This window comes from Panthera uncia, assembly GCF_023721935.1.
Source record: "Panthera uncia isolate 11264 chromosome B3 unlocalized genomic scaffold, Puncia_PCG_1.0 HiC_scaffold_1, whole genome shotgun sequence".
Lineage (NCBI taxonomy): Eukaryota > Metazoa > Chordata > Mammalia > Carnivora > Felidae > Panthera > Panthera uncia.
Genome location: NW_026057582.1, coordinates 97,817,971 through 97,843,164, shown reverse-complemented (window position 1 = coordinate 97,843,164; position 25,194 = coordinate 97,817,971). Strand labels below are relative to the sequence as shown.

General features: G+C 45.0%; 1 protein-coding gene across 4 annotated transcripts in view; it reads right to left on the bottom strand.

Annotated features, from left to right (window-relative positions):
- The window catches only part of CGNL1 (cingulin like 1), a 157,681-nt gene that overhangs the window by 10,813 nt on the left and 121,674 nt on the right, over positions 1-25,194 (bottom strand). For all 4 annotated transcript variants that reach the window (XM_049613684.1, XM_049613683.1, XM_049613686.1 and 1 more), the window contains exons 9-14: positions 22,452-22,658; positions 21,115-21,219; positions 15,912-16,064; positions 14,841-15,011; positions 10,120-10,281; positions 7,225-7,314 (exon numbers count right to left, since the gene is read on the bottom strand). In XM_049613684.1, coding sequence (XP_049469641.1) covers positions 7,225-7,314; positions 10,120-10,281; positions 14,841-15,011; positions 15,912-16,064; positions 21,115-21,219; positions 22,452-22,658 — 888 coding nt within the window. The remainder of the gene's footprint in view (positions 1-7,224; positions 7,315-10,119; positions 10,282-14,840; positions 15,012-15,911; positions 16,065-21,114; positions 21,220-22,451; positions 22,659-25,194) is intronic.

Genomic DNA, 25,194 nt, shown 5'->3' with positions numbered 1-25,194 from the left:
GTGCCTGTAGCTCAGAGGCATGGAAGGGAGGAAGAGAGTGAGGGAGGGGAGGAACGGAAAATTATTTTCCCCAAGTGTGGATTAAGGAAGAACTGCAGGTTAACAGTTGCTGTGAGATGTAAGGCCAAAAAGTACCAAAAGACAGTAATAGGCCAGCAGAGCAGAGGCAGAGGTCTCACTGCAGCTGTTTACAGCATCTGCTTTTAGGGGGTGGGTGGTGACTGCTACAGCTATGCTCCAGGCCTGAGGACCGAGCAGGGACATACCAAGAAGCAAAAAGCCCCCGGTGACAGGTGCGGTGGGGCAACTCCAAGTGTCCTGGGCACGTGTGGGCCCTTCAATCCTCCTAGCACTCTGTGAGGCAGATGTTATCACCCCATTTTCCAGGTGGGAGGTTCAGGAACTTCGGAAGCAGTTTTGGGATTCTAACCCAGGCTTTCTGGCTAAAAATCATTCACTCCTTTTCTCCCTCTTAGCACATGTGGGAAAACCCCCGTCTCTCAATGAAGGGCAAATCCCACAAGGAGAGAGCATTCTGGCGGGAACTTCCACAGAGGAGTGAGGCAGACAGTGCCAGGGAGGGACTCGAGGACCACCAAGGGGCCATGCAGTGCTGAACCCAGACCGGGAGTTCAAGACAAACCTGCAACTTAAAGACACAGCCGGTGCCCAAAGCCTTGTTCCCTCAGTGCCCCTTACTGGAAAATCTGGGTCCTACCAGGACACGGGCCTCCCAGTGCAAACGAACACTCAGAGGGTCAGCATCCCAGAGGCCTCCACAGGTTCAAGACCTCCCTGGAGAGCCCAGGGCAAAGGGTGATACTCCAAAACAAACAAACACACAAAAAAACCGAAAAACAAAAACAAAACAGTAATTATTTATACTTCACCACATCCCCTCAAACGATGACTATTAAAATGCAAAATATTTGCACTTAATAAAATGCACTATTAAATGCAAAATAAATCAGAGCAAAGAACAGGAAGGAACAAATGTGCAACCATAAAACCTAACAGTTAATGTGACCGGGCCATCAATTTTTCTCGAGTCTTTTGCAATCCAAGGCTTTTAGCAGGCAGGACAAGTTTTCTTCGGTTCTTCAGAAAGAACAACCTGACAGAAAATTCCAAAATAAATCCACTGCGTGGAGCATTATACAAGGAATACCATGTGAAGTGACAGATGCCACTCCCAAGGCTGGGTTTTAGCTTTGCTCAATACAGTGATCTCTAGGATGGGCCCAATGACTTGAGAAGATTCTAGATCAGATCCTTCTTCCTCTCACCCGCACTGGCAGGAAAGGAAAGGAAAGAAAAGGGGGAGGGGAGAAAAGAAAAGAAAAAAGAAAAAAGAAAAGAGAGAAGAAAAGAAAAGAAAAGAAAAGAAAAAAGAAAAGAAAAGAGAAAAGCCTCTGGCTTGGCCAGCTTCCTCCTTTGGACTAGAGAAGTAAATCTGAGTCTGGGAAAATACTTCTTTATAGAAGTTTAGTGCTTCATATGCTGTTTACCCTTCAACTATACTAAACAGACCAAATAAAAACTTCCAATCAAATTAGAAACAGAACAGGAGCTGAAAGCAACAGTTTATCACAGCTGGACTGAAGGAATGCTAAACCTAGAACATTCCAATCGGAAATAACAGTATCAGACTCCAGTGGGGTTTATGTCAGAGGCACCCATGACCTGAGCCAGCGCTCAGGATTAAAAGCAGCTGCTCCGGGTTAACAAGAAGCCAAACATATTTATGACTGCTAATAACAATATTTCATCCCATCACCTATGTTTACCACTGGGCTGTAAAGGGCCTTGTGACCTACACTCCTGGCTGGTGTTAAAAATACCAGGAAGATCCTCAATCATAAGAGAGGAAAATCATTATTAACCAACTATACACATTGGGTTTGGAGCAGCCCATACAGCAGCAAGCAGTTCCGAGAGTAGGATTGTTTTAATTACAAGGAAAAAAAAAACCCATTTTGATCCTTCTGTCACTGACTACAAAGGAGTACCATATCCTAGAGGATGCATCATCCTGGTGCAGACTGAGGAGCAGACTGGCGCCCACCACCTGGGAATGACTGCACAGGCCTGCAACCTTATCCACTGGGACTTATCCTATAGTTGCCAAGGCAACAGCAAAGCCTCACTCAGCCCCTAGAAAGACCATAAAGCCACCCAAAGCTCTCCAGTTGTTATTTTTCCTCTTGTCTGGCAGCTGCCCATGTCACATCAATCACCTTTCCACTAGGCTGGGTTACCTTGGCCTCTGTGGACAAGAAAATGCCTCTCCATTTAGGCCCAGCCCTACTGTTAACTGTTGGTACTCAACCACCAGCAATGACACAGCAATGCCCAGTGAGCTAGAACATCAGCCTGACACATTTAAAACCAATGCTGGGCCTCTTTCACTATGTAAATTCTGGACTCACAGGACAATCAAGAGAAGATCAGGTGAACATAAACCCTCATCCGTATTAAGAGACACCATGGCTTCATCTTTCACTTGGGAATAGAGCCCCTAAATGTATTTGGGGGAGGGGGCAGGTCTTTACCAGTCTTAGTCTAATGCTGGGATGATGGGAACAGGTGGGAAGCAATGGCTTTGGAGCCAAATCCTAGGTTCCCCTCTTACAAGCTTCATGACCCTGGGTGGCCACTTACTCACAAGGCCTGGAAACAGCGACAGAAAGCATGCACAGCACAGGGCACAGCGCCCAGCACTTAGGGAATCCTCAGTAAAGACAGCTATTGTAAATGGTTTTGGAGGAAAGAGAGCAAAAAGGATTTCTCTGGATTTAAACAGACCAAACCCAGTAAAATATCCACTATTTAAATGAATTTTCCTTCAATTTACAAGTTAGAAACCTTCCTGCATATGGTGAACCCATATTTGGTTTCAAAAACAGAAACCTCTGTTTTATAGAATAAGCTGTCACTTTATCAGCTCTAAATTCATCCCTCTCCTTCCTGTTAGCCACATAGGAAAACAAAACACAAGCATCCAAAAGTTTGAAAAAACTTTTCTATTAGGATTCCCTGAATCCATCAGTCTGAAAAATAACATCCTGAGCATGTATGGAAAAGGCCTTATTAGAGTTCATAAATAACGTGTCCAGCACTTGTTGAGTGTCAAATGTATGCATAAGAGGAGGGGGAAAAAAACACGGAAAGGATAGAATGTTTGATCTCAAAACTGCCTTTCCTATTTTCTGTCCCTGGAAAAAGCCCAGTTGAGCTTCCTCCTGGTCTCCTGTTCACCTGTCCCAACCCAATCACATTAACCTTCTAGAATACTATGTAAGCTTCTCTGTCTGCTCCACAACCTTCGATGGCTCCCCACTGCCTTCAGGATAGGGTCCATTCAATACCCTCAACCTGCCTCTCCAAATTTATCTCCTATTATTTCCTTATGGAAACCAGAAACCTACTCAAGCCATAGCAGTCCATTCATTGCTCCTTGAAACACTGCAAATATCCTACTTCCCAATCTTTGTTCACACCATCCATTCTATCTAGGATTCCCTTCCCACTCCTTGGTTTGTCTAAATCTTACCCTTTCTTCAAAACTAGCCCCATGGTCTTCCCTGCTATGATGGCCTTCCTCTAAGAACTCCCATGGTCACCCCTGCTATGATGGTCTTTCCCTCATTACCTGCCTACATCTCACACTTGGCATTGAGTATCTGCACTTTTTCTTGTTAGTTACCATTTCTGGGGGCATGGTCCATCTCTTTAAACACAGCACTCAAGGACAGGGACCACTTTTGATCATTTTGCAGCCTTACCACCACATGCTACTTATGCACACAGTAGGTATCCGTCATACGTTACAGGCACTGGTAGATAGAACACTGGGGAGTCAGGAGATCTAAGGCAACTAACAACTAACTGGCTGTGTGAATTGGCAAGATCGTGGGTGGCCCTAGGCCTCAGATCTCTTGTGCACTGCACGAGAAGTCTGGGGAGAGGAACTTGGAAGTCCTTGCCAGATCTAAGATTCTCTGAAATGGGCTGGCCATTTACTGATACTTCCGACAACTTTTTTCCCCCGAGGTTTTCCACAAAAGCCTTCCCACTAAGACTAGGGGAAAAATGAGAGATGTTTGGGGGGAAGCGAAATTCAGAAAGGGAGCTTGTAAGAATGCAGGATTTAAGTAAGAGCTGTAACCTTTTCCTTTTCAATTTAGAGAGAGCAAGACCCAAAAAGTATAAATTCCCCATGTCTTCTCTTTTCAGAGCCTGATAGCAGTTTGCTGAGCATCCAGGGCTGACGTTATAAATCAGCTTGGAGATATGAGACAGGCACCATTTCCTGTTCTTTAGGAGATGTCCCTGTTAAGGAGGTGTCATAGGTTTGAGGGGGCAGAGAAGAAGGCATCTTAGTTTTGGAAGTTTCCCCTTTCTCTGATTCTGGCAAGAAGGCAACAGGCACATGGCCCTAGACGTTAAAGTAAGTAGATTGAAATCAGGATCCAACCATCTATACCCTTCCTTGGAGCCTTTAGGAGAGGAAAAAAAAAAAAAAAAAAGTCTCAGATTAATCTTGACATTGACTGAGAATTAAATGTTTTCCAGTAAGGCAGGTATTTGGTCAACCCATTTCTCTGCACTATGCTTCCTCACGAATCCAGAGGCAGCAAAGGCCAGAAGAGGGGCCCTGGGCACTGGATCAGGAGACAACACTTCAAGTCAGGAGTTTTGTTTTGTTTTGCTGTTGTTTTTTAGCAATTCCTACATCAATTTGAACATGATGCTCCACTCTTCCGCTTAAAACAGATACCAGGCTTCACCTTCCCTCCCTACCTCAGAGAGGGCAGGGCGCAGAAAGGAAACAGAAGAGGAAAACAGAACGAACAGGACAAAGATGCTGGAGACAGCAGAACCCTCTCTTCAGACTTGTAGCTCAGACACAGGGAAGGATGGGGAATTAAAGAGTGTCTCAGAGACTTGGTTATATGCAGCCAGTCATGGCACCTCAATGTTAGAATTTGGAGAAGCCTCCAGGAATCTCCTGAACAAACAGCCTCACTTTCATAGACTTAAGAGACTGCGCTCAGAGAGGCTAGGACTTTCCTGGAGCTCCCTGGGGCTGTTGCAGGAGTCAGGCCCTGGACTCAAAGTCTGGTGCTCTTTCCAGCAGTTCTATGCCTCCCGTGCTCAGGTGAGAGAAGGAAGAAGGGGCCAAAAGAAACTGATTTAAGCGATCGGTGTTCTTAGTTTTAGGCCATCAGCTGAGCAGAGGGAGGCAACCACTTTCTGTGTCACTGGGTCTGTGTTTTGGTTTTGGTGTAAAACATGGGGTCTGGGAGTCTGTTTTCCCTGCCTGGTTAGGGACTGGATGACAGACGTTCCCCCCATTCCCTGAATACATCATGAGAAGCATTAGCAAAACAAATTCATGGCCACTTCTGTTATCACGAATGCTCAGCAGATCCTGAAATGCCCTGTGGCAATGTGGCCGCTCAGCCAAGCTGGCAGGAACATGTCACCAAGCAGCTTTTATACCAGTGTAGGAACTTAACAAAATGCAGACCTTAGCAAGAACCCGTGAGGGCTCAAGTGTCAAGGCTGGGCTCCCCATCTGGACTTCAGATTTTCACGAGAGTCTTCTCTGAGCTTCTGCAGCTCCGGCTGGTTGGGCTGCCAGCCCCCTAAGCAGGATGCTACCAGCACAGCACAGAACACGCAGGCAGAACTGAATCTGAGCTCAGTGGGAAGGGAGGACGGAGCCTCGGATTGCAAGTTCTTCACTCTCAGAAGCAAAACAGCAGGACTGTCGTGCTTGTTTGCAAAGAGCCTGTCAGTAGGGAAACAGTGGCAAATGGAGAAGAAGCCAGTGATTCCCCTCTGACTCTGAAGAGGAGCTACCAGGTTGGAATGGCACTGTCCCCAGTCACTGGCACCTCCAGTTTTTGGGCATCCTGAGGCGGGGCAAAGGTGGCGCATGTGGATAAGTAGAAGAGTGAGTGACCTGAGGAAAGTGCTGCTTTGGATAAAGATTTTGCCCAAATTAACTTGCCTTTCTCAGATTTTTCATTTTAATCCTTTATACAGATATTTTTCTCAATTATACGCAGCATCATCCAAGGCTTTTAGGTTTTGTTTGCATTGTTTAATTAAGAAGGTGCCCAAAGCAAGTTGAGTGGCAAAGAGCTTTACAAATGTCTACGTACAGCTTCTCCAGGACCATGTTCAGCCCAGCATACAACTGAGTTGTCACTGAGAGTACATCCCTTCAGGTTTCTACAGGCAGCCACATGTATCATTTGTAAATGAAAGGCTGAGATTAGAGAATACAGGTTCTCTTCAAAACTGCCACTGCGTATTTTGAATCCTGTCCCATAATGGTTCCATGTGTGATCACTCTAAACTTTTTTTTAATTAAAAAATGGGGAAAAAAAAATTCAGAACCCTTGGGATTACATGGAGTGTAGTTTGGGAAATGAGTTCTATTATCTACGGTGTGAGGACAGAGAGAACTGCCCCTGCTATCTCCAGGTGCTGCTGTAGGGATAGATCAAAGATAAGGGGAATTCCTTCCCTTTGAAAACTGCAAAAAGCATTCACTTGGAAGGGACTGTTACTGTATGGTGAATGCTTCCTAGGTGTCTCTATTGCTTCTCAAAGGAAAAGTCTGCACCACATCACTCACTTTCCATGGCACTAACAGTGTCAGCCACAAAATTTCACACAATTGTTTGTTGAACTAATGATTCTTAGAGCCTCTGCTCTAAAAGCACTTTGCCCATCATGGCCAGTAGATTGTTCCCCATAACCACTCTGGAAAATTCCACCTTGCGTGCTTTAAGTTATACGTTATATCTCTGTCTTTTTTTTTTTTTTCAACTTTTTTTTTTTTTATTTATTTTTGGGACAGAGAGAGACAGAGCATGAACGGGGGAGGGGCAGAGAGAGAGGGAGACACAGAATCGGAAACAGGCTCCAGGCTCCGAGCCATCAACCCAGAGCCTGACGCGGGGCTCGAACTCACAGACCGCGAGATCGTGACCTGGCTGAAGTCGGACGCTTAACCGACTGCGCCACCCAGGCGCCCCGTTATATCTCTGTCTTGGTGGCTTACTATGGGGAAGACTACTCAGTCCTCCATCGTTTCCAAAGGGCAAGAACTTTTTTTCCCTCCTCTGGCCAAATCCATGGGTTTAACTTCTCACATTTCCTTTTTCACGAAGGACAATCCATTCATCATTCAACTACACACAGTACCTGTTCCCTGCTCCGAGTGATCCTCTCAGACAGCAAATCCGAATTATTTCTTTCTTCTTCCAGTTCCATCTCCAGCTGAGACACCTTGTCCTAAGAAAGAAGGAAGACACAAACACGCCCAATGGAACTTGCAATGACCCGGGTTAAGGGCAAGTACTGCCCTGTGGAAAGAAAACCTCAAGGGAAGATCAAAGCAGGGGATCCTCAGCGTTTGGGGAAAGGACGTGTCTATTTCCCACAATGCCCAAAAAACTGTGTTTTATTGCTTTCATAAGGTAAAATGTAATTGTGCATTTCTAAAATACATATTATCCCAAACCCTAACATAAGCACTAGGGATATTTTAACATGTTTCCTTCATGTCTTTTTCCCCCCCTCATGAATCAAAGATCTACCTAAGATCTACCTAAGGCTAAGGTCTCCAAGTTACCTGTTAAAAGGGAATGTGTGTGCTCAGCTATCATCCAAGACATACTTCTCTAAATATTCCAAGCTCTGGACAATGCTTTTCTCTCTCTGCTGCTCAGGGTTTCCTAAACCTTGCAGGAGTAAAGTCTATGACATACTTTTGCACCTGCCTGTTTCTTCTAGGGAACCTCATGCACTTTGCACTGTGGAGTCCCAAATCTGCACCAGAGTAACACAGAGACAGTGGTGGTCCATTCTGTTAAACCAGTCATTACAGAAGAACTGTCATCTCTTTCTTCCTTGCTGGGCCTTCATTTAACACCACGGAGTGCTAAGAGAAAAGCATTTCGAAGTAGCTGTGTGTACGAAAAAAGAGACTTCTAACACAAACCACTCTGCTTGTGGGGTTTGCGCACATGTTTCTCCTGTCACTAGCCAATTTGTCATATGTCTGGGTTAACTCAGAGCCACGCACGCTAAAAAGCAATTAGCATGGTGAGTTTTTAAACATGAGTCTGTAGCATCTGTACGTAAACACTGTCTCTGCAATTGTCAAAGTTGGCTGATAAGCTATGGACGCCTCTGTAAATGCCAAAAATAAGACTCACAGAACTCATGTGAATGAGTAAATGTCTGTGAATGCCTTCCCTGTTGGTGAACAAAGTCTTTCGGGAACCTAGAAAGCTCCCTCCCCGGAGGCTGAGAGTCCCAAAGTCCAATCTGGAAGGGAGAGCTGGGTTCCGCACCAAGCCCCATGTTTGTTCAGTGGTTCCTGACTCCTCCAGGGACAGTTATGCCTTTGTCAGAAATCACCAAGGGTCCACAAGTGCTGTGTTTACATAAAACAGCCTCTGAGTTTCTGAGTCTAAAGAAAACGCCCAATTGTTGAGAAAGCCCTGGAATCCCAAGAATTAACTTGCTAAATGCAGCAAAGGAACAGGAAAGATATTAGTCCCAGCAAGACAGTCCTGCCAGCCACCTATCAGGGGAGGAGACATGCCTCCCATGTGCGTCACAGAGGTAGGCCCTTGAGAGCTACTAGTCCTGTAACTAATGGAGAAATAACTAAACCACTGCACAGGGGAGAGTGAGGCCCAGCTATGTCACTGCCTCTAGACCTGGAGTTGGCAAAAGGTTTTAGTCAGAACATTCTAGAAGATGACACCCCAATGTTTAGGTAAAAGCACCTCCTCACACGGTTCTCTTCCTGCCTAAAATCTGTACAATTCAAAACCCACCAGGAACATTCAGGGGGCCACTACACCAAAGGTTCTTACACCACTGCCTGATGAGGCTTTAGCCTGCTTTTAACCAGATTGTTTAGGTCCTTGAAAAATCACTTCCTAGTTAACCAGGTTGACCTTAGCTTTCCTTAAAATGAGCCCCTCTAATGAGATCAGAATGAGGACAACAGCAAAATACACAGCAATCCTACAAAAGAACAACAGAACTGTAACCAGGTTATTCCAGCCTCTAACAAGGGCCCATCTAATAAAATCTTTAATTGTTGAAACATCACTCCCTAGATAAAAATTGCTACTAAGTCTCTTAGAGGTTTTAAAAGTTATTTCTCTTTATTTGCAAAATCAAATAAAAAATTCCATGGGTTTTAAGTTCAAACTATCTCTCTCTGTCCTTAAGCACTTTTATCAAAACCTTGACAATTTTAACTTCTCTCCTTGGCGTGGGGCTGATTCTCTTTCTCTCTCTAAACTCCATTGAGATGTGGGTGTGTGTGTGTTGGGGGGTTGTTGTGGTTTGGGGCTGGTTTTGTTCTTGAGCATTACTCTGTTTTACAGGCTCAGGGAGACTGACGTTAAGGTCCCTCCTGTCATGTTCGGTAGCCTGCTCATGTTCATATTCTAGTCCTTGACTCACACTTATCTGCCATGTTGTGTTTTCACCCTGTGAACTGATCACCTCCAGCTGGCGATTCCAGTGAGCACATCCTGACCTACTGTCTTGGGTTATGTACATACGGTGTATCCAAACAAGAATTGAGCCACAAAGTTTGCCACTAGCTTGGGCAAGGTGGATCATCTGTCAGAAAAAACGGGCCAGAGTCAGGAACAGGAATGGAGCCATGTGGTGAGGCAAGTGAGAGCCAGCAGTCAGGCAGTGTGGGTGCAAGGCACAGCTCAGCCCCTCTTTAGATGTGCAGCCGTCCTACCTCTTCTACAGTGGGAAGCATCTCCAAAGCAATCAACAGGAAATGCTCTGTGTGCCCTTATGTAAAGTCACCTGGCCTCTTTGGGGCTCTGTTTTGTTTCCTCTTGAAGACAACAAGGGCACTGTTTCCATCATTCCTTTCAGCTCTGATGGCCTATGCGTCTACCAACTACCAGCTTCTTCCTCAAATCGAGAAATGACTACAAAGGTCTGGATGTTCCAGAAAGTAAAAACCAAAGGCTTAGGTGTGCACGGCTTCTCTTGTGTCCCATGCTCGCCCTCCATAGGCCCCAGCTCACACTCACGCGGCCTACAGACCTCCATCTGCTTGACGAGTCTGCTTCGGTCATCTTTGAGGTGACTCTTGGCCTCCAGCTCATACTCCAGGTCCTTCAGGGTCTGCTCCAGAAGTTGCCTTTTTGTAAGTGCTTCATCCTGAGCTCTCTGGTGGTCCCGTAACTCTTCCTCCATCAGACGCATCTAGAAGGAGTGGGCGGTTATCTGGGCTGCATCAGGAGCACCTGGACAGCATTTGGACACTGCAGAGGCTGACCCCAGCGGTGATCAGGGGATGCCCACGTACTGGAGATCAGAAGACCCTGAGCAAGCTCCAACTCCCTCTGGGTCTCAGTTTCCTCTTCCTCTAGCTACAAGTAGTAATCCCTTGGGTTCTAAATTCAATGTAGTAGATGTTGGTTAGCATCTTGAAATTAAGTGTAACAGAAAATATCAGAGTAGAGCAGTACAAGCAGATAATGCTTTGTGAAACCTTTGTGCCAGATATTCATATATTTGTATGGACGTACCTATTACTGGGTTGTGATGCGAGATGTATTTCTTACCACATAGGTCATAGCCAAAAACACTTGAAACTCACTGAACTAGGTAAGTGCTTCCTAGAGTGCAATTTATTACCCACCTGTACCGGCATCATCTCAGTGGAGGGTCAAAATCAGGGGAAAATAATAACTGAACTAATGACCCCAAAACAACCTACAGACACAAAATCTAATAATATAAATGTGCAGTATTAGGTGAAAACCTCTGCCTCTAGAAGAAAATCCTGTATCAGCTGTCATAATTTACAGTGTTTTTTTCATCCACAAGGTGGCACTGAACTAAAGGCTTTGAAAAACGTGCCACAAAGAGATTCATACACAAGGGGCTGTCCATGTTTTCTACTTCTCTGGAAGCTCCCTGAGGGAACCAGCCACCTCAGCACACAGTAGGTGTTCCTTACACATCTTTGTGGATTGATTCAGTGAAGACAAAGGCTATCTGTTTTGTTTCCAACTTCCTTCCCTCTTGGAGCTGGGGTGAAAGCAGTTTTAGGAATAACTACACCAGGGGTTTATTTCCTTCAGAGAGTATATGACAGTGAGTGGCAAACTCCATTAAAGAAGAGCATCCAGGGGCGCCTGGGTGGCTCAGTCGGTTAAGCGGCAGACTTCGGCTCAGGTCATGATCTCGCGGTCTGTGAGTTCGAGCCCCGCGTCGGGCTCTGTGCTGACAGGTCAGAGCCTGGAGCCTGTTTCAGATTCTGTGTCTCCCTCTCTCTGACCCTCCCCCGTTCATGCTCTGTCTCTCTCTGTCTCAAAAATAAATAAACGTTAAAAAAATTAAAAAAAAAAAAAAAGAAGAGCATCCTTTGGGGGTGCCTGGGTGGCTCAGTCAGTTAAGCTTCTGACTTCAGCCTCAGGTCATGATCTCATAGCTTGTGAGTTCGAGCCCCACATTGGACTCTGTGCTGACAGCTCAGAGCCTGGAGCCTGCTTTAGATTCTGTGTCTCCCTCTCTCTCTGCCCCTCTCCCAATTGCACGCGGGCACGCGTGCACTCTCTCTCCCCCTCTCAAAAATAAACGTTAAGAAAAAAGTTTAATTAAAAAAAAAAAAAAAAACAGCATCCTTTGAGGGTATTTTCATAGAGAGCTGGGGAAGCCTCAAACATGGTCTTTGGGGCGGCCCAGCAGGTTGGCCTAGTTTCAGAAGTCCAGTGGAAAGACCTAAGGGAATGGGTTCCTGTCGTGGAGGCTAATCGGAACACCGGACCTTTCTATGACAACAGCATAGCCTTGAGGAAGATCTCTCCAGTTACAGACTTTCATCTGGCTTGGTGGTAACTGAACCAGAGCACAAGGGGAGAATCATCCCAAGGAAAAACAATGATGGAATATTCTTTAGATACTATACTATAGAGCATTAAAAAAAAAAAAAAACCTCTCCAGGGGCACCTGGGTAGCTCAGTCAGTTAAATGTCCAACTTTGGTTCAGATCATGATCTCACGGTCTGTGGGTTTGAGTTCCGTGTCAGGTTCTGTGCTGACAGCTCAGAGTCTGGAGCCTACTTCAGATTCTGTGTCTCCCTCTCTCTCTCTGCCTCTCCCCTGCTTGCATTCTCTCTCTCTCAAAAATAAACAGTGAAAAAAAATTGGTTTTAAGTCTCTCCAAAATAAAGTTTTAAATTACAAAAAAACCTCTGTGACTCAGTTTCCTTATTTGTAATATGGGATTATCATAAAACCTACCTTAAAGAGCTAAGATGAGAATCAAATGAGATTAATACCCGAAAAGAAGTTTGAGGGTCAGAAAGACTGACAAACCAATGCACAGCCCACACTCCCTTCTTGATACCCTTCCCACTGCTCAGCACATTCCTGTCTTCTAATGCCCAGTATGTCCCTCCTGACGTCTCGCAAGGGCTATGTCAAACTAAGAGTACTCAATACAAATATGCACCAGAAAATACATCACAAGTAAGAATCACAAGTAAGCAAGTAACTTTTGAACCCACTAGTGTTACCTTTAAGTAGTCAGAACTGCCCTTCACTAAGTGGGATTTAGAAAATAACTGAATAGTGAATTCTGAGTCTCAATTCTCTAACGATTACCTTCATCAGAACTTCCTAGATCCACACCAAAGGCAAAATATGTAAAACATCTATTTCTCTTAAAGCGAAGAAGGCAGTACTGTGGCCCTGAGGATAAACCACTTTTTTGTTAATGGACAGTTTTAACTCTTAAAAGCGAAGAAGGCAGTGCTGTGGCCCTGAGGATAAACCACTTTTTTGTTAATGGACAGTTTTAACTCAGCTCAACCAAAACACAGATTCAGGGACAGTGAAGAGTGCAGCTTAAGCTTTTCAAGGATCCAGAGTGACCCTAGCCTGTTTATTCACTTTTGTTTTAAACAACTCCACTGATTTCCATAGCTTAATGCAGGGCGGTATCTGACTGCAGTTTCCTTCCCGAATGATGAGGTGTGTGTTTCTGCCATTTACATGGAAACAGTGTCTCATAGGGTTACGCCACAGAGAAAAATCTAAGAAGGGCCATCTTTGCTTTCACCCTAAGAAATCCTCTTTTGGGGGCACCTGGGTGGCTCAGTCGGTTAAGTGTCCGACTTCAGCTCAGGTCCTGATCTCACGACTCATGAGTTCGAGCCCCGCATCGGGCTCTGTGCTGACAGCTCAGAGCCTGGAACCTGCTTCGGATTCTGTGTCTCCCTCTGCCCCTCCCCTGCTCACATTCTGTCTCCCTCAAAAATAAATAAAATGTTAAAAAAAATAAGAAGTTGGAGCCCAGGACAAGGGCAAGAGCTCTTTAAAAAAAAAAAAAAAAAAAAAAGAAATCCTCTTTTGAATTACTGCTCTTTTATAAACAATATAGGTCTCCTGCTGGCCTTAACGAATCTTTCTGGATCTCAGTTGCCTCATCTAACTAGAGGATCTCTAAAGTTCCTTCCAATCCAAAGATTCTAGCAGAACAATAACCGTTACACAGAGAGTTAACAGGAAGTACTTTGCAGGGGTCAATGTGACACTGATTTTTCCAAAATCAAAACAGCACACCATGTGGTTGTTGGTGTTAAGACACCAAATAATCTGAATCTCCCCTCCCATTTGCCATAGAAATGCAAATGACTTTTTTTTTTTTTTAACGCCGAAGAGAACTGTGATGTCACTATGCTAATTTCAATGATCTGTGGAGTCCTGTATCATATGATGCTGAAGCTGAGGGGACCTGTTATCAGGGTCCTTCCAGAAGTGTTCTAGAGGTCTGTAATAAATATCCATTGTTCTCTCACACGGTTATAGCACTGACTCATGGGTAACATTTCTTTGATCATCAAAGACATTAAAAGTTTGTTTTTTAAAGAAAATCTTGTTTTCCTGTGGAATCTTGGCACTGCTTGTGAAAAAAAAGCAAGTCTTGGAATTAAAAAAAACCTTAACATTAGTGTCCAGGACATGCAAAGCCTCTACTCTATAGCTTCATGTGTTATCTCATTTCATTACGAAATGATCATTATTTTGTATACTTTTAAAGAGGAAAGAGGAGATGCTCAGAAAATTGGGGTAACTTGCTCAAGGTCATCCAGCTGGCAAGAGGCACAGCGAGAAATCAGCAGACGCTGTACTTGTATTTTAGAGCCTTCAGCTTTCCATTAAAATAATCAAAAACATTCCCTTTTTCTTAGTTCTTTACGAGTCAAGACTGAAGGGAACTAACATTTGAGTTACTTTGCTCTATTATTCCTAAATATAAAGCTAAAAATGTTTTAATAATTTCAGTACTCATAAATTCCTGAGGATTTCTTTTTGTCTCCACCCATTGTTGTTCTGAAGCTCTTGTCTACCCCAACCACCCTAATAAAAGTCTCTATTTTCTAAATGAATGGCAAAAAGTGATTGTTTACTATAATACTTGCTCGATGATTAAATTAAAATATTAATACACAGGAATCATTTGGGCACAGCTGGGTACACCACTCGTGCTCCACAAATAGCAGCTAAACAGTTGAGGCAGAAAATCTTGAATTAATCAAGAAGATGGCCACATTCAAGTTATGTCAGAGGCCCTAGGACTTTGTGTCTTAGAATGCCATTTGCCCCATGTATCCTAAGGGTTAACACTGAAGAATCAAGCACAAATGCTGTCTTAAGATCTACCCCAAGTCTCTCCTAGAAAGGTTTAAAAGCCGTCTCTGAGGATAGTTTGACTAAGGGGTAAACCAGGAACTGATCCAGCCAGTCATTACCTCATCCTGCAGTTTCATGGCAGTCAGACGTGACTTTTCAGCCTCTAGGGTTTTCTCCTTCAACTGCCTTTGCATTTCTGCAAGCTCCCTGCGATTTTTCTCCTTATACTCATCCAGCTGGTTCTGGAGCTCCAGGGTTGATATGCGGGACACCTCGACAATGTCAGCCATCTGGAAGGGGTGACATGGATGTGAGCCTACCCTGTGATGCCCCACGTAGGGCCAGGGAGCAAAGTCTGGGTCCCATCTAAACACAGAACACACATCTCCTCTTCTTTCTTTGACAACCTCCCCCAAAGACTGTGCAGAGAACCTTGTCATGGGCTGTCCAGGCTCAGTCACCTCTAACTTGGAGGCAGCATGGAGGGGTGAACAAGCACACCCTTTGCAGCTCGATATATAGACCTTGGTCATGTCCTTGCTTTGCCACGTACCAGCTACATAACTGGGACATGTACTTAAACCTCTCTGGGCTCGGTGGTGTCCTCGTCCTCGTTGGAAATACCAGAATCACAGTTATCTATCCTACAGGGTTGCTGTCAGAATTAAAACAATACGTATAGAATTCTAGTTACAAAATAGCTAGTAAAGTGACTGGTACATAGCAGGTTATCAGAAAACGACAGGCACTCCTGTTGGCTCCTAGAATGTGGGGAAGCCAGTCAGCTTTGTGCCCTTCTCCTTCTGGGTACTCTGGGGCAGAGATGAGCTGAGAAGACAAGTAGCAACTACTGGCGTTTGGAACTGTCTTTCACGCTCATGGACAAAAAAGATGGACGCAGACACAGAGATTGTGATTCAGGTAACACCTGTGAAGTCTGCACTTACATGCCAGGCTCCTTTGGGTAATTGTTGAGAGGAGCTGGGCCCAGATTCCAGAGGGTATTTTCTAGACCAGTTTCCCTTTAACTGGGATTCTCAACAAGGCTGAAGAGCTGTTTCAGTGAATCTGGGAATCTGAGACATTTGTGCTTAGACTAAGTACAGGTTTCCTTAGCTCCCACCAGGCCCTCCAAGGGCGCTGGGTCCCAATGGTGTTCTGCCCACACCTCTCCCTCCCCTGCCCCTCACCTCCTTCTGCAGTTTCTCAATGGTCTTATCCAGGTGCCATCGCTCATTCTCCATCTCATTCTTTAGTCTCCTTAACTGCTCCTTCTGCTCTGTCTCATCTTTAAGCTTCTCAGACAACTGCTTCTGCTCCTGGGTGGCCCGATTCAGATTTCTCTGCAGACAGCAAGCAAAGTATAGGGCTGTCACCTACCTATCACGTCAGCCAAAGGGACAGGTGGCAGAGGGAATTCTGCAGCCACACTACAAAGTAATCAGACCTGCTACATCAGTGATAAGGAAAAGGAATAAAGCCATCAGAAGACACAAGGACATTGTTGGTTCTGAAATTTGGGAACCCAAATGTGAACTTGACTTAGCCAAAAACACACTTGAGAATGAAGGGGCAGACAAAGGATTTATTATAGAAATATAGAAAATGGTCAAGGCTGCTGGGGGTAGCAATTAAGGACAGTGTCTGAAAACACGGCATTTTCAAGTTCATGCTTGAAAACTGAGGTAAAGATATACATCAAACAAACCTAAAACAATGTGGCAATTTACATCCTGTGCTATACAGCATTATACTTCATGTTCTAGAATCTGCTCTGCTAATGACTCTTACAGTTAAAATAGCTAAAAATCAATCTATGAGGAAAGAGAACATTGTCCCATAGGTCAAGAGTTCATGTGGGTAGAGGAAGATGTAGTCAACAGAATCGTGGGTTGGACTCATACACAGAAGAAAAGGGAATGTGGCAATCCACAGGTGGATAAACTTGATGAGCAGAAGGTGTTCAATGGAAAAGGCAGTACTTAGAAAAGTGCAGTGTTATTCAGTGATTCAGCACCAAATCCTGGTACGTACCATAAAATGAAACTATCCTGAGGGCGCTGTTTGCCCTGGGATCCCCCCTGAAGCTCTCACCTCACCCAGTCGCATAGCCTGACATTCTTTTTGTAAGAACATGCAATTCTAAAACAAAATCCTAAAATATCTTAGAAAGATGGCTGAATGTTAAGGCCATTAGTGCAACGATAGCAAGAAGGCGCACAGCTCAGAAGGGAACAGCATGGCCCAGATGTGGGCTGGATCATCTGGAAAATGTTATCGGGTCCTGAGGGCTGAATGTGGGTTAATATAGGTACTGCTTAGGAGCTGTATCTTGTGTTCATGTAGACGCTGTGTAAGGACAATGGTTTATATTCATACAATGCTTAACAGTTTACAAGCTTCTGTCACATGCACCAATTCAGGCATCTTGAAAACACTCCCAAATCGTTTTGGGCACTCCTGGTTTGCAAAGTATAGCCAACCATGCAGCTGGCCAACCCTGTGACCTGGGGCCAAAAAGCCACCCATGGAGGCCTTCTGGCCCCTCCACTCAGTCAGGTTAACTGCACTCCGAGAACCAGCCAACACAGCTGGGCTGCTAAAGTTAATTGCCGCGGTAAACCAAGGTCAACAAAAGCTGTTGGGAGAAAAGAAGGTGGTAAAAGGAAGGTAATCAGAAGTTCAGTGTGGGGGCAATTAGCAGGAGTATGTCCCACCACAGTCCAGCTGGGCACATACCAGAAAGAGGGTCACCTCCTGGGATTTGTGTCTGTGGTTGATTTAGTGGTATTAGGGGCAAAGGGGAGCACACAGGGTAAGGCAAGCGAGGTAGGGTTCCATGTGTGGGAGAAAACTGTCAATAATGTAAATTCCTGAAAAACAAGCAATACAGAGTGACATCAATGGCTTTCTGTGGGATCCAACTCAATGCACGCCTCTACAGACCCCCCAGCCTCTCTTTTCCAACTCCTGGATCCCAATCCTGGAGGCTCCAGGCCAGCAGACAAGCCAGCCCTGGCTCCATCCAACCTCCATATGGTGTATGCATTTCTGCTTCACCCTTGGCTCGGGCAGGGCTCCCTGCCTGGCCCTGATCTCCTGTGCCACTGGAGACACCAGACTCACCCACTCTGGGCCTGGGGCCTGGCCAAAATCCTGCACTCCCCACCCCAACACACACACATCTGCTTGGAAGAACAGTTTTGCCCAATTATTTAAAAAATATTTCTTATAGATTGCTCCATTGCAAGGTAGTGAGATCTGTCAAGGCAAGCAATAGGTCTTCTGTCTGGGTAGGTCTCATAGTCCAGATTCACAATTAGGCATAAGATAAAAGCACAGTGGTTGAAAATTAATACCTATCCCCAAAAGTTGTCTAAAGACGTCTTATATCAGAATCACAAGTAAGGACAGAGTATTCTTTGCCTTAAATGCGGATTCTAGCCCCTTGGGATGGAATCACAGTTTTTCTTAGACTGGGACCCCCAAATTTAGATTTAGAAGTTACCCAGATAATTCTAACATACTTTAAAGTTTAAAACAATGTTCTGCCTCCTCATTTCTTCAAGAAATGTATTCCAATACATCATTGCTGAGAAAACCTGTTCAGAATCCACATGAAAAGAAGCTAACTTCCCAATATGCAGTCAGAGGAGTGAAATGCTGTTGCTACAGTGACTGAATTTCCAAGACCAGCAATGAGAGCCCATTAACTAATACAGGGACCAAAATTGGGAACAAAATGATCAGTGAGAGGAATCCAAAGCACCAAGTTAGTGAATGTATAGTAACACCCTTGAGCTCGAAAACCACTCTCTGTCAATGGACACAGAGCCTTTTCCTAATATGACTAAGACCCCTATTCGTCCATATTAACAATAAGCAAGTGCAAGTGAGCTTATGGGCTTACAGGAATGACAGGCTTAATCAGACGGAAGCTGGGGTGACAGCCCCTGAGTTACGGCTGACCTGAGTGAATCCTAGTACAAGCACGTTCCTCTCTGCCCCTGAGGAGGGGGAAGCTGTATTCGGAAAGAAAAGCTGCAGTTAAGCGTTTGCAAATCTGAACTCTTGAAAACACTTCTTGGGAGTGTCTTCAGGATGCCCAAGTTACTGCATGTGAGAGCAGCTTATAAACTGTAAGCACTGTACAGATATAAACTATTGTCCTCACACAGCCTCCGTGGGGACACAAGACTGAGTAGGCCCTAAGCGGTATCTTGCCACACAGTAACTGGGGACTGGAATGGCAGAAGCACTGGGGCTTTTCCCCTCTGTCATCTTGATGCACACAAGTCCAACAGAGTGGGAGGTGAAGGCATACAGAATCCATACCATGATCCACCCCCCGAAGGAGAGAACTGTGGCTTCTCCAGAAAAGGTCTCTTTACTTCTCCACCTGCAGAAGCCATTTCTCAGGGGAAACCTAGACATCGCTGCCGAATGCAGCTCACATAGATTTGCACAACAGCACATCCTACCCCAAGCGGGAGGGGCCGAGCCGACAAACTGCGGCATCTTACGACCCACTGCCACCTTCTGACTCTTAATAAAATCAGACCTAAGTTCACACAGTCTTCAGCTACTATGTGAAGAGATACATTTCTCAATCATGAAGATGCTACGGATTGCTAAAAGCACAAAGCCTTCGAAATACAAAATACTATGTGTGTGTGGGGGGGGGGGTACCCAGTTACTCTTTCCTCTTCCTTGTAAGTTCCCTTTCCGTTGCCAGCTTAGGAAAGAGAGGCGTGCAGAAAGTTACAGAACCACAGGAGCTGGATGTCTGGTTCCTGGTTTTAGAGAAAACAAAGTGATGGCGCACTTTGCTTCTGAGACCAGCTGAGATAAGGAAGGTGAGACTGTTGGGCCTTTCTGAGCATTTTTGCCAGGTGGCGCCTGCCATTTCCAGTTCCCACCATCCCAACGCGCCGCTGGGGAAACAGGCCTGAACAAAAGCAACACGTCAGGGAGAATTTCCAAGGCAAGGCCAGAGATCTGGAGGTTGGGGTGGGTGGGGATTACAAGGAGATCTTTAGGCCCCGAGGCTATCATCTGCTCTCTCTGCGAATTAACCCTGAGCGGCAGATTCACAGCTGTGAAACTTAATGTTTGACCAAAAGATGATAAAGACAGGAGCCTGTAACAGCTGCACCCAGCATTCAGGGTGGATATGACAGGACACGAAGGTGCAGATTTTTGACCCTGTAGAGAAAGTATGCTTTTTCTCTCTTCCCGTCCCCAACCAGCTCACAGATTCGCACCCTGTGCTTCGGGGTCAGGTGTGTAGTCAGCACAGGCCTTTAACAGCAGCACGGTGAATCCGTATTCCATGCAAAATTAACCTAACAAGGGTTTGTTACAAAGATCTCAAGTGAAAGAAAGAAGGCCACGGTGAGGACAGTCAGACACCAGACTCAGAAGAAAAGAGGGCTTTACTGTTTGCAAAAACACAGTCTCTGTGCAAGGCTGGAGAGAAGGCACAGACCACTGATCTGGGGATGACGGCTGACCTCAGTGAATCCTAGTTACAGCAGGTTCCTCTCTGCCCCCTGAGAGGGGGAGCTGTATATGGAAAGGAAAGCTGCAATGAGGCATCAGGCAGATTTATAAATCTGAACCCTGACTGCTTTGTCACTTTTCATATGCCCCTTCCCCACCTACCCTCGTTGACAAGTGGGTCCTAATGGAAAACGTTAACAACCTCCTTTTTGACAAACTGCTCAAAATCACTGGCTTTTGAATCCTCAGAAACTGCCTGAGGAACCCTTGGTGCCGGTTCGTTAAAACCCGAGAGCAGGTAAAGGACGTATCTGGTTCACACTTAGGTCGCTGTGCAAAGTCATTTTAGAACTTTAGTGCAGGCTTTGGTTCTTTGTTTGTTTGTTTTTTAGAATGTACTTCCAACTATCTTTCTAACCTTCAAATGGGAAAACCTAATTTTCTAAGAATCTACTGATTTTGAATACAGATAGCTATCTCGTTTCAAAAAAACGGACTTCCTCCTGCTCCTTTTAACAGTCGTCCTGAAGGACTGTACTCTATGGAGTCTATTTGCCCAAAGGAGAAAGGAAATTGACTTCTGCCAGAGAGCTGACTCCACACTGCCTTGGGGACCAATCCTGCCAGCCTTCTCACACAATTCATATTTTATCTTTGGAAAACTGTCAAGTTCTTTAATGTCCTATACCGAGGTTTCTCAACCTCAGCCAGATAATTCATTGTTGCGGGGGTCATCCTCTGCTTTGCAAGGATGTTAGGTAGCATCCCTGGCCTCTACCCACTCGAGGCTGTCGGAGAGTGAAGGGGACCAATGGCAGTCTGTACATGACTCTCCAATTTTGCTTCTCAGGCTTCCTGTATGAGGAATAAAGACAACAGCTCTGTGTTTACCTGAGCATCTTCCAGCTCATTCTCCAGGGTCCTTCTGGCTGATGTGGATTCTCTTTCTTCCTTTCTTGCATGCACAAGGGCCTCCTCTAATTGTTGGGCTTCTCTCTACGATGAAACAGGGTCAGTGTGCATTTACATGTGTGCTATGCCTATAAAGTTGACTCAGTGGCATGGAAGGAACACAAGAGACATCTGAGGACACAGCCAGCAGTGGCTGTGGTCACAATGTGCCAGCCACAGGCCCGCGGTAGCTCATAACAGTTATGTTTGTTTTGTTTTTTTTTTAATATTTATTTATTTTTGAGAGAGAGAAAGAGGCACATCCTGAACAGGGGGGAAGCAGAGAGAGGAGACACAGAATCTGAAGGAGGATCCAAGCTCTGAACTGTCAGCACAGGGCCCGACGCGGGGCTTGAACCCACAAACAGTGAGATCGTGACCCGAGCTGAAGTTGGTTGCTTAACCGACTGAGCCACCCAGCTGCCCCACAACAGTTATGTTCTTAGATGTGTGTGACCATCTGCGGTTACCTACTTAGCCAGATGTGAATATCCGAATCATTTGACTGAAAATACAAATATCGGGCCTCACCCTTGGAGCTTCAGAAACAGCAGGTATTGAATGGACGCAGGCACACAGAGTTTTGGAAAAGGCTTCCAGCTGATTCTGACAAATGACCATTTTGGAAGCCCCTGTTGGAATACATCTCCCTTTACATTTCTTTTGTCCTCTCTTTTACTTTTTTTTAAGTTCATTTATTTAGAGCTCAAACTCACCAACCGCGAGATCATGACCTGAGCCGAAACCAAGAGTCAGATGCTTAACTGACTGAGCCACCCAGGTGCCCCTGTCCTCTCTTTTCAGTGCCAGCTCTCACTGCCATTGGTAACATGTCTCTTGCCAAGAGCCGCCTGCTTCTAGATATCTGGCAAACCAGACCGTTGGTTTGTTAAAACCTGTGCAACTTCAAAATCCATCAACTAAGTGTTCAAAAAGAAAACATAGTCATGAGTGACCGGGTCCAATGGTGGTATTAGGATGGCCTTTCAGACATTTAAAATCCTCTGTTCAGTGTCAAAAGGTTGAGTGTGCCTGATGTCTGGGTGAGTGTGGACCCTGACTTCATCAGCCCTGACCTTTGGCGAAGTCCATCTCCCATGTTTACCACCCACAGGGAACAAGAAAAGTAGCTTGCAGAGAGGACTTATTCACGACTGCCTCCACCTTTCCTACTGAATTATGCTAATAAATCCCCTTGCACTTCCGAAACCACTTACACAGGAGAAAAGAAGTTTCCGCAGCTGCCAAGCCCAGGCTTGGGGCCCAGCGAGCCTTACCTCGCACTTCTTGAGCATTTCCTTCGCTTTGGCCTCGTCGCATTTCATGTCAGCAATCTGCCTCTGAAGCCGAGTGACAGTCTGCTCCAGCTCTTCGATGCTTCTCCGCAGCTTCTCATTCTCCTCCTGCAGTGCCTTCACGTGCATTTCAGCCCCCAGCTGGCTCTGCTCTGAAGTGTTGCTCCGACTGGCTAGGACCTCAACATTCTGTTAAAAACATGTAGCAAGTGAACATGGGACCCACTGTCAAGGGGCAGTCCTCAGCTTGGAGCAGGGAGGACATTTATTAAAAACCCTCTATGCGCCAGGCACCGTGCTAAGCCGGGGAACGACACGCTATAGCCTGGAGGCCAAATCCAGCATGCCACCTGTTATTAAACATAAAGTGTTATTGGAGCATCGCCACGCCCACTGGTGGGCACACAGTCTACGGCAGCTTTCACGTTACAACAGCAGAGTGAGTGGCAGATGCCTGAAGGAAAGGCCTCTGATGCTGCAAACCTACAATATTTACCACCTAGCTCTTCACAGAAAAATGTTGTCAACCCTTGCCTGTATTAAGTCTTTGACATGGGATTTCAAGCTTTTAACAGCTCTAGGAGGTGGGTACTATTCTTATCACTATTTTACAGACAAAGAAACTGAGACTTGGGTAGATAAGGAACTTGTCCAAGTTCACTTAGGAGGAAGTGCATTCGGGCAGACTGAATCCAGAACCTGTTCTTGTAACCACTGCCTTCCGCTGAGTTCATGTCCCTGACCTCTCACCACGTGCAGGACCCCTTAACAAGAGTTCTGGATGAAGGATGCTTTTTGTTTATAGATTTTTTTTTTAATGTCCAATACAAAATGGAAATTAAAATTCATTTAAATTATGATACAGCTCCTGGTGCAAGCTCTAGGCACGATCTTCTGAAAATGAGCTCGTGCTGCACAAAATTCATAACAGAAAGGCATGGTGACAATTACAGTGTGGTTATTGTTAGTTCCAGATGTTGCATGGGCTTTTTCTTTTTTGGCTCAGCAACACAAAGTGATGATAAGTGGCCTTGTCCAGAATTCCACTTCTCCCAGAAGATCTCTTGCCTTCCATCTCTCCACTACTACAAAGACGCCAATGTCAGCAAATCTAGTGCTCACAACACAGTGCTGCAGATGCCTGCAAGGAATGGAAGGCCCAGGGAGGGCAAGCTGTGGCTTCGAAGGCTATGTCATGGCCCACTTGGGAGAACTATGTGCCGGAATTGCTTGCTTACTTGCGTAGCCTTACAGAAATATCTTTAAATCTTGTAACAGTACAATAAGCTGTATTAGCCTGCACTGAACCAATTAGAGCATTTCAGAAACCAAAGCATCTTTTCACAACCCAAAAGTTTAATTCCATACATCTTGGAAAGACCATCACAGCCAAGCTACTGAGTCAGAACATGGTTAGCTTGCATTGCTAAGGAGAAAAGTAAAGTGCCCAACAGCTGGGACTTCTCAGGATTACGTGGGTATCCTCTCCTACTGAAACCAGCAAGATGAACAAGGAGAAATAAAGTGTGGTTGAAAGCCTGAGGAAGGAACCAAAGAATCCAATAACTGGCCAGATGGGGAAGGAGAAAGAAAAGTCTAGACTGCTCATTCCTGCCCTAACTTTGCCAATAAACATGAGACTACAAAGAGACAGTTATCAGGACAGTGTGGCACTGGCATAAGGATACATATACAATGCAATAGAATTGAGAGCCCCAAAATAAACCCAACATTTACAGTCAACTGATTTTCAATGAGGGCACCAAGAAAATTCAATGGACAAAGAACAGTCTTCAACAAAGGGTGCTGGGACAAATGGGTACTCACATGCAAAGAGATGATTTCACACCTGTTCCTTACATAATTGACACCCATTCCTTACATAGTACACACAATGAACTCAAAACGGATCACAGACCTAAATGTAACATTTCAAAAACAAAATTCTTAAAAGAAAACAGGAGTAACAAATATTTGTCACCTTGGTTAGGCAGAGTTTTAGATGCAACATGAAAAGCACGAGTAACAACAACAACAAAAATAGGTAAACTGGACTTCATCAAAACTAAACACTTTGGTGTTGCCAATGATACCATCAAGAAGGTGAAAAGACAACCCACAGAATGAAAGAACATAGTTATAAAGCATGTATCTGATAATGGACCCATATCTAAAATATATAAAAAAATTCTTCAGCTCAGTAATAAAAAGATAACCCAATTTAAAAATAGGCAAAGGATCTGGACCTCCTTCCAAAGAAGGTCTACAAAAGTCCTATAAGCACATAAAAAGATGCTCGACATCATTAGTTATCAGGGAAACGCAAATCAAAACCACAACGAGGTGCCACTTCACACTCACTAGGATGGCTGTCATCAGAAAGACAGATGATAGCCACTGTTGGGGAGGCTGGAGAGAAACTGGAACCCTTATACATTGCTAGTGGGAATGTGAAATGGTGCAGCCACTTTGGAAAACAGTTTCGGAGTTCCTTAAAATGTTGAACAGAGTTATACGACCCAGAGATTCCACCCTTAAGTTTACACCTAAGGGAAATGAAAACCTACGGCCACACAAAAACTTGCACAAAACCTCAGAGCAACATTATTCTTGATAGCCTAAGAGTGGAAACAACCTAGCTGTCCATCAACTGATGAATGGGCAAACAAAATGGGGTGTATCCATACCATGCACTGGCTCCAAAACGAATGACGTACTGAGCCAT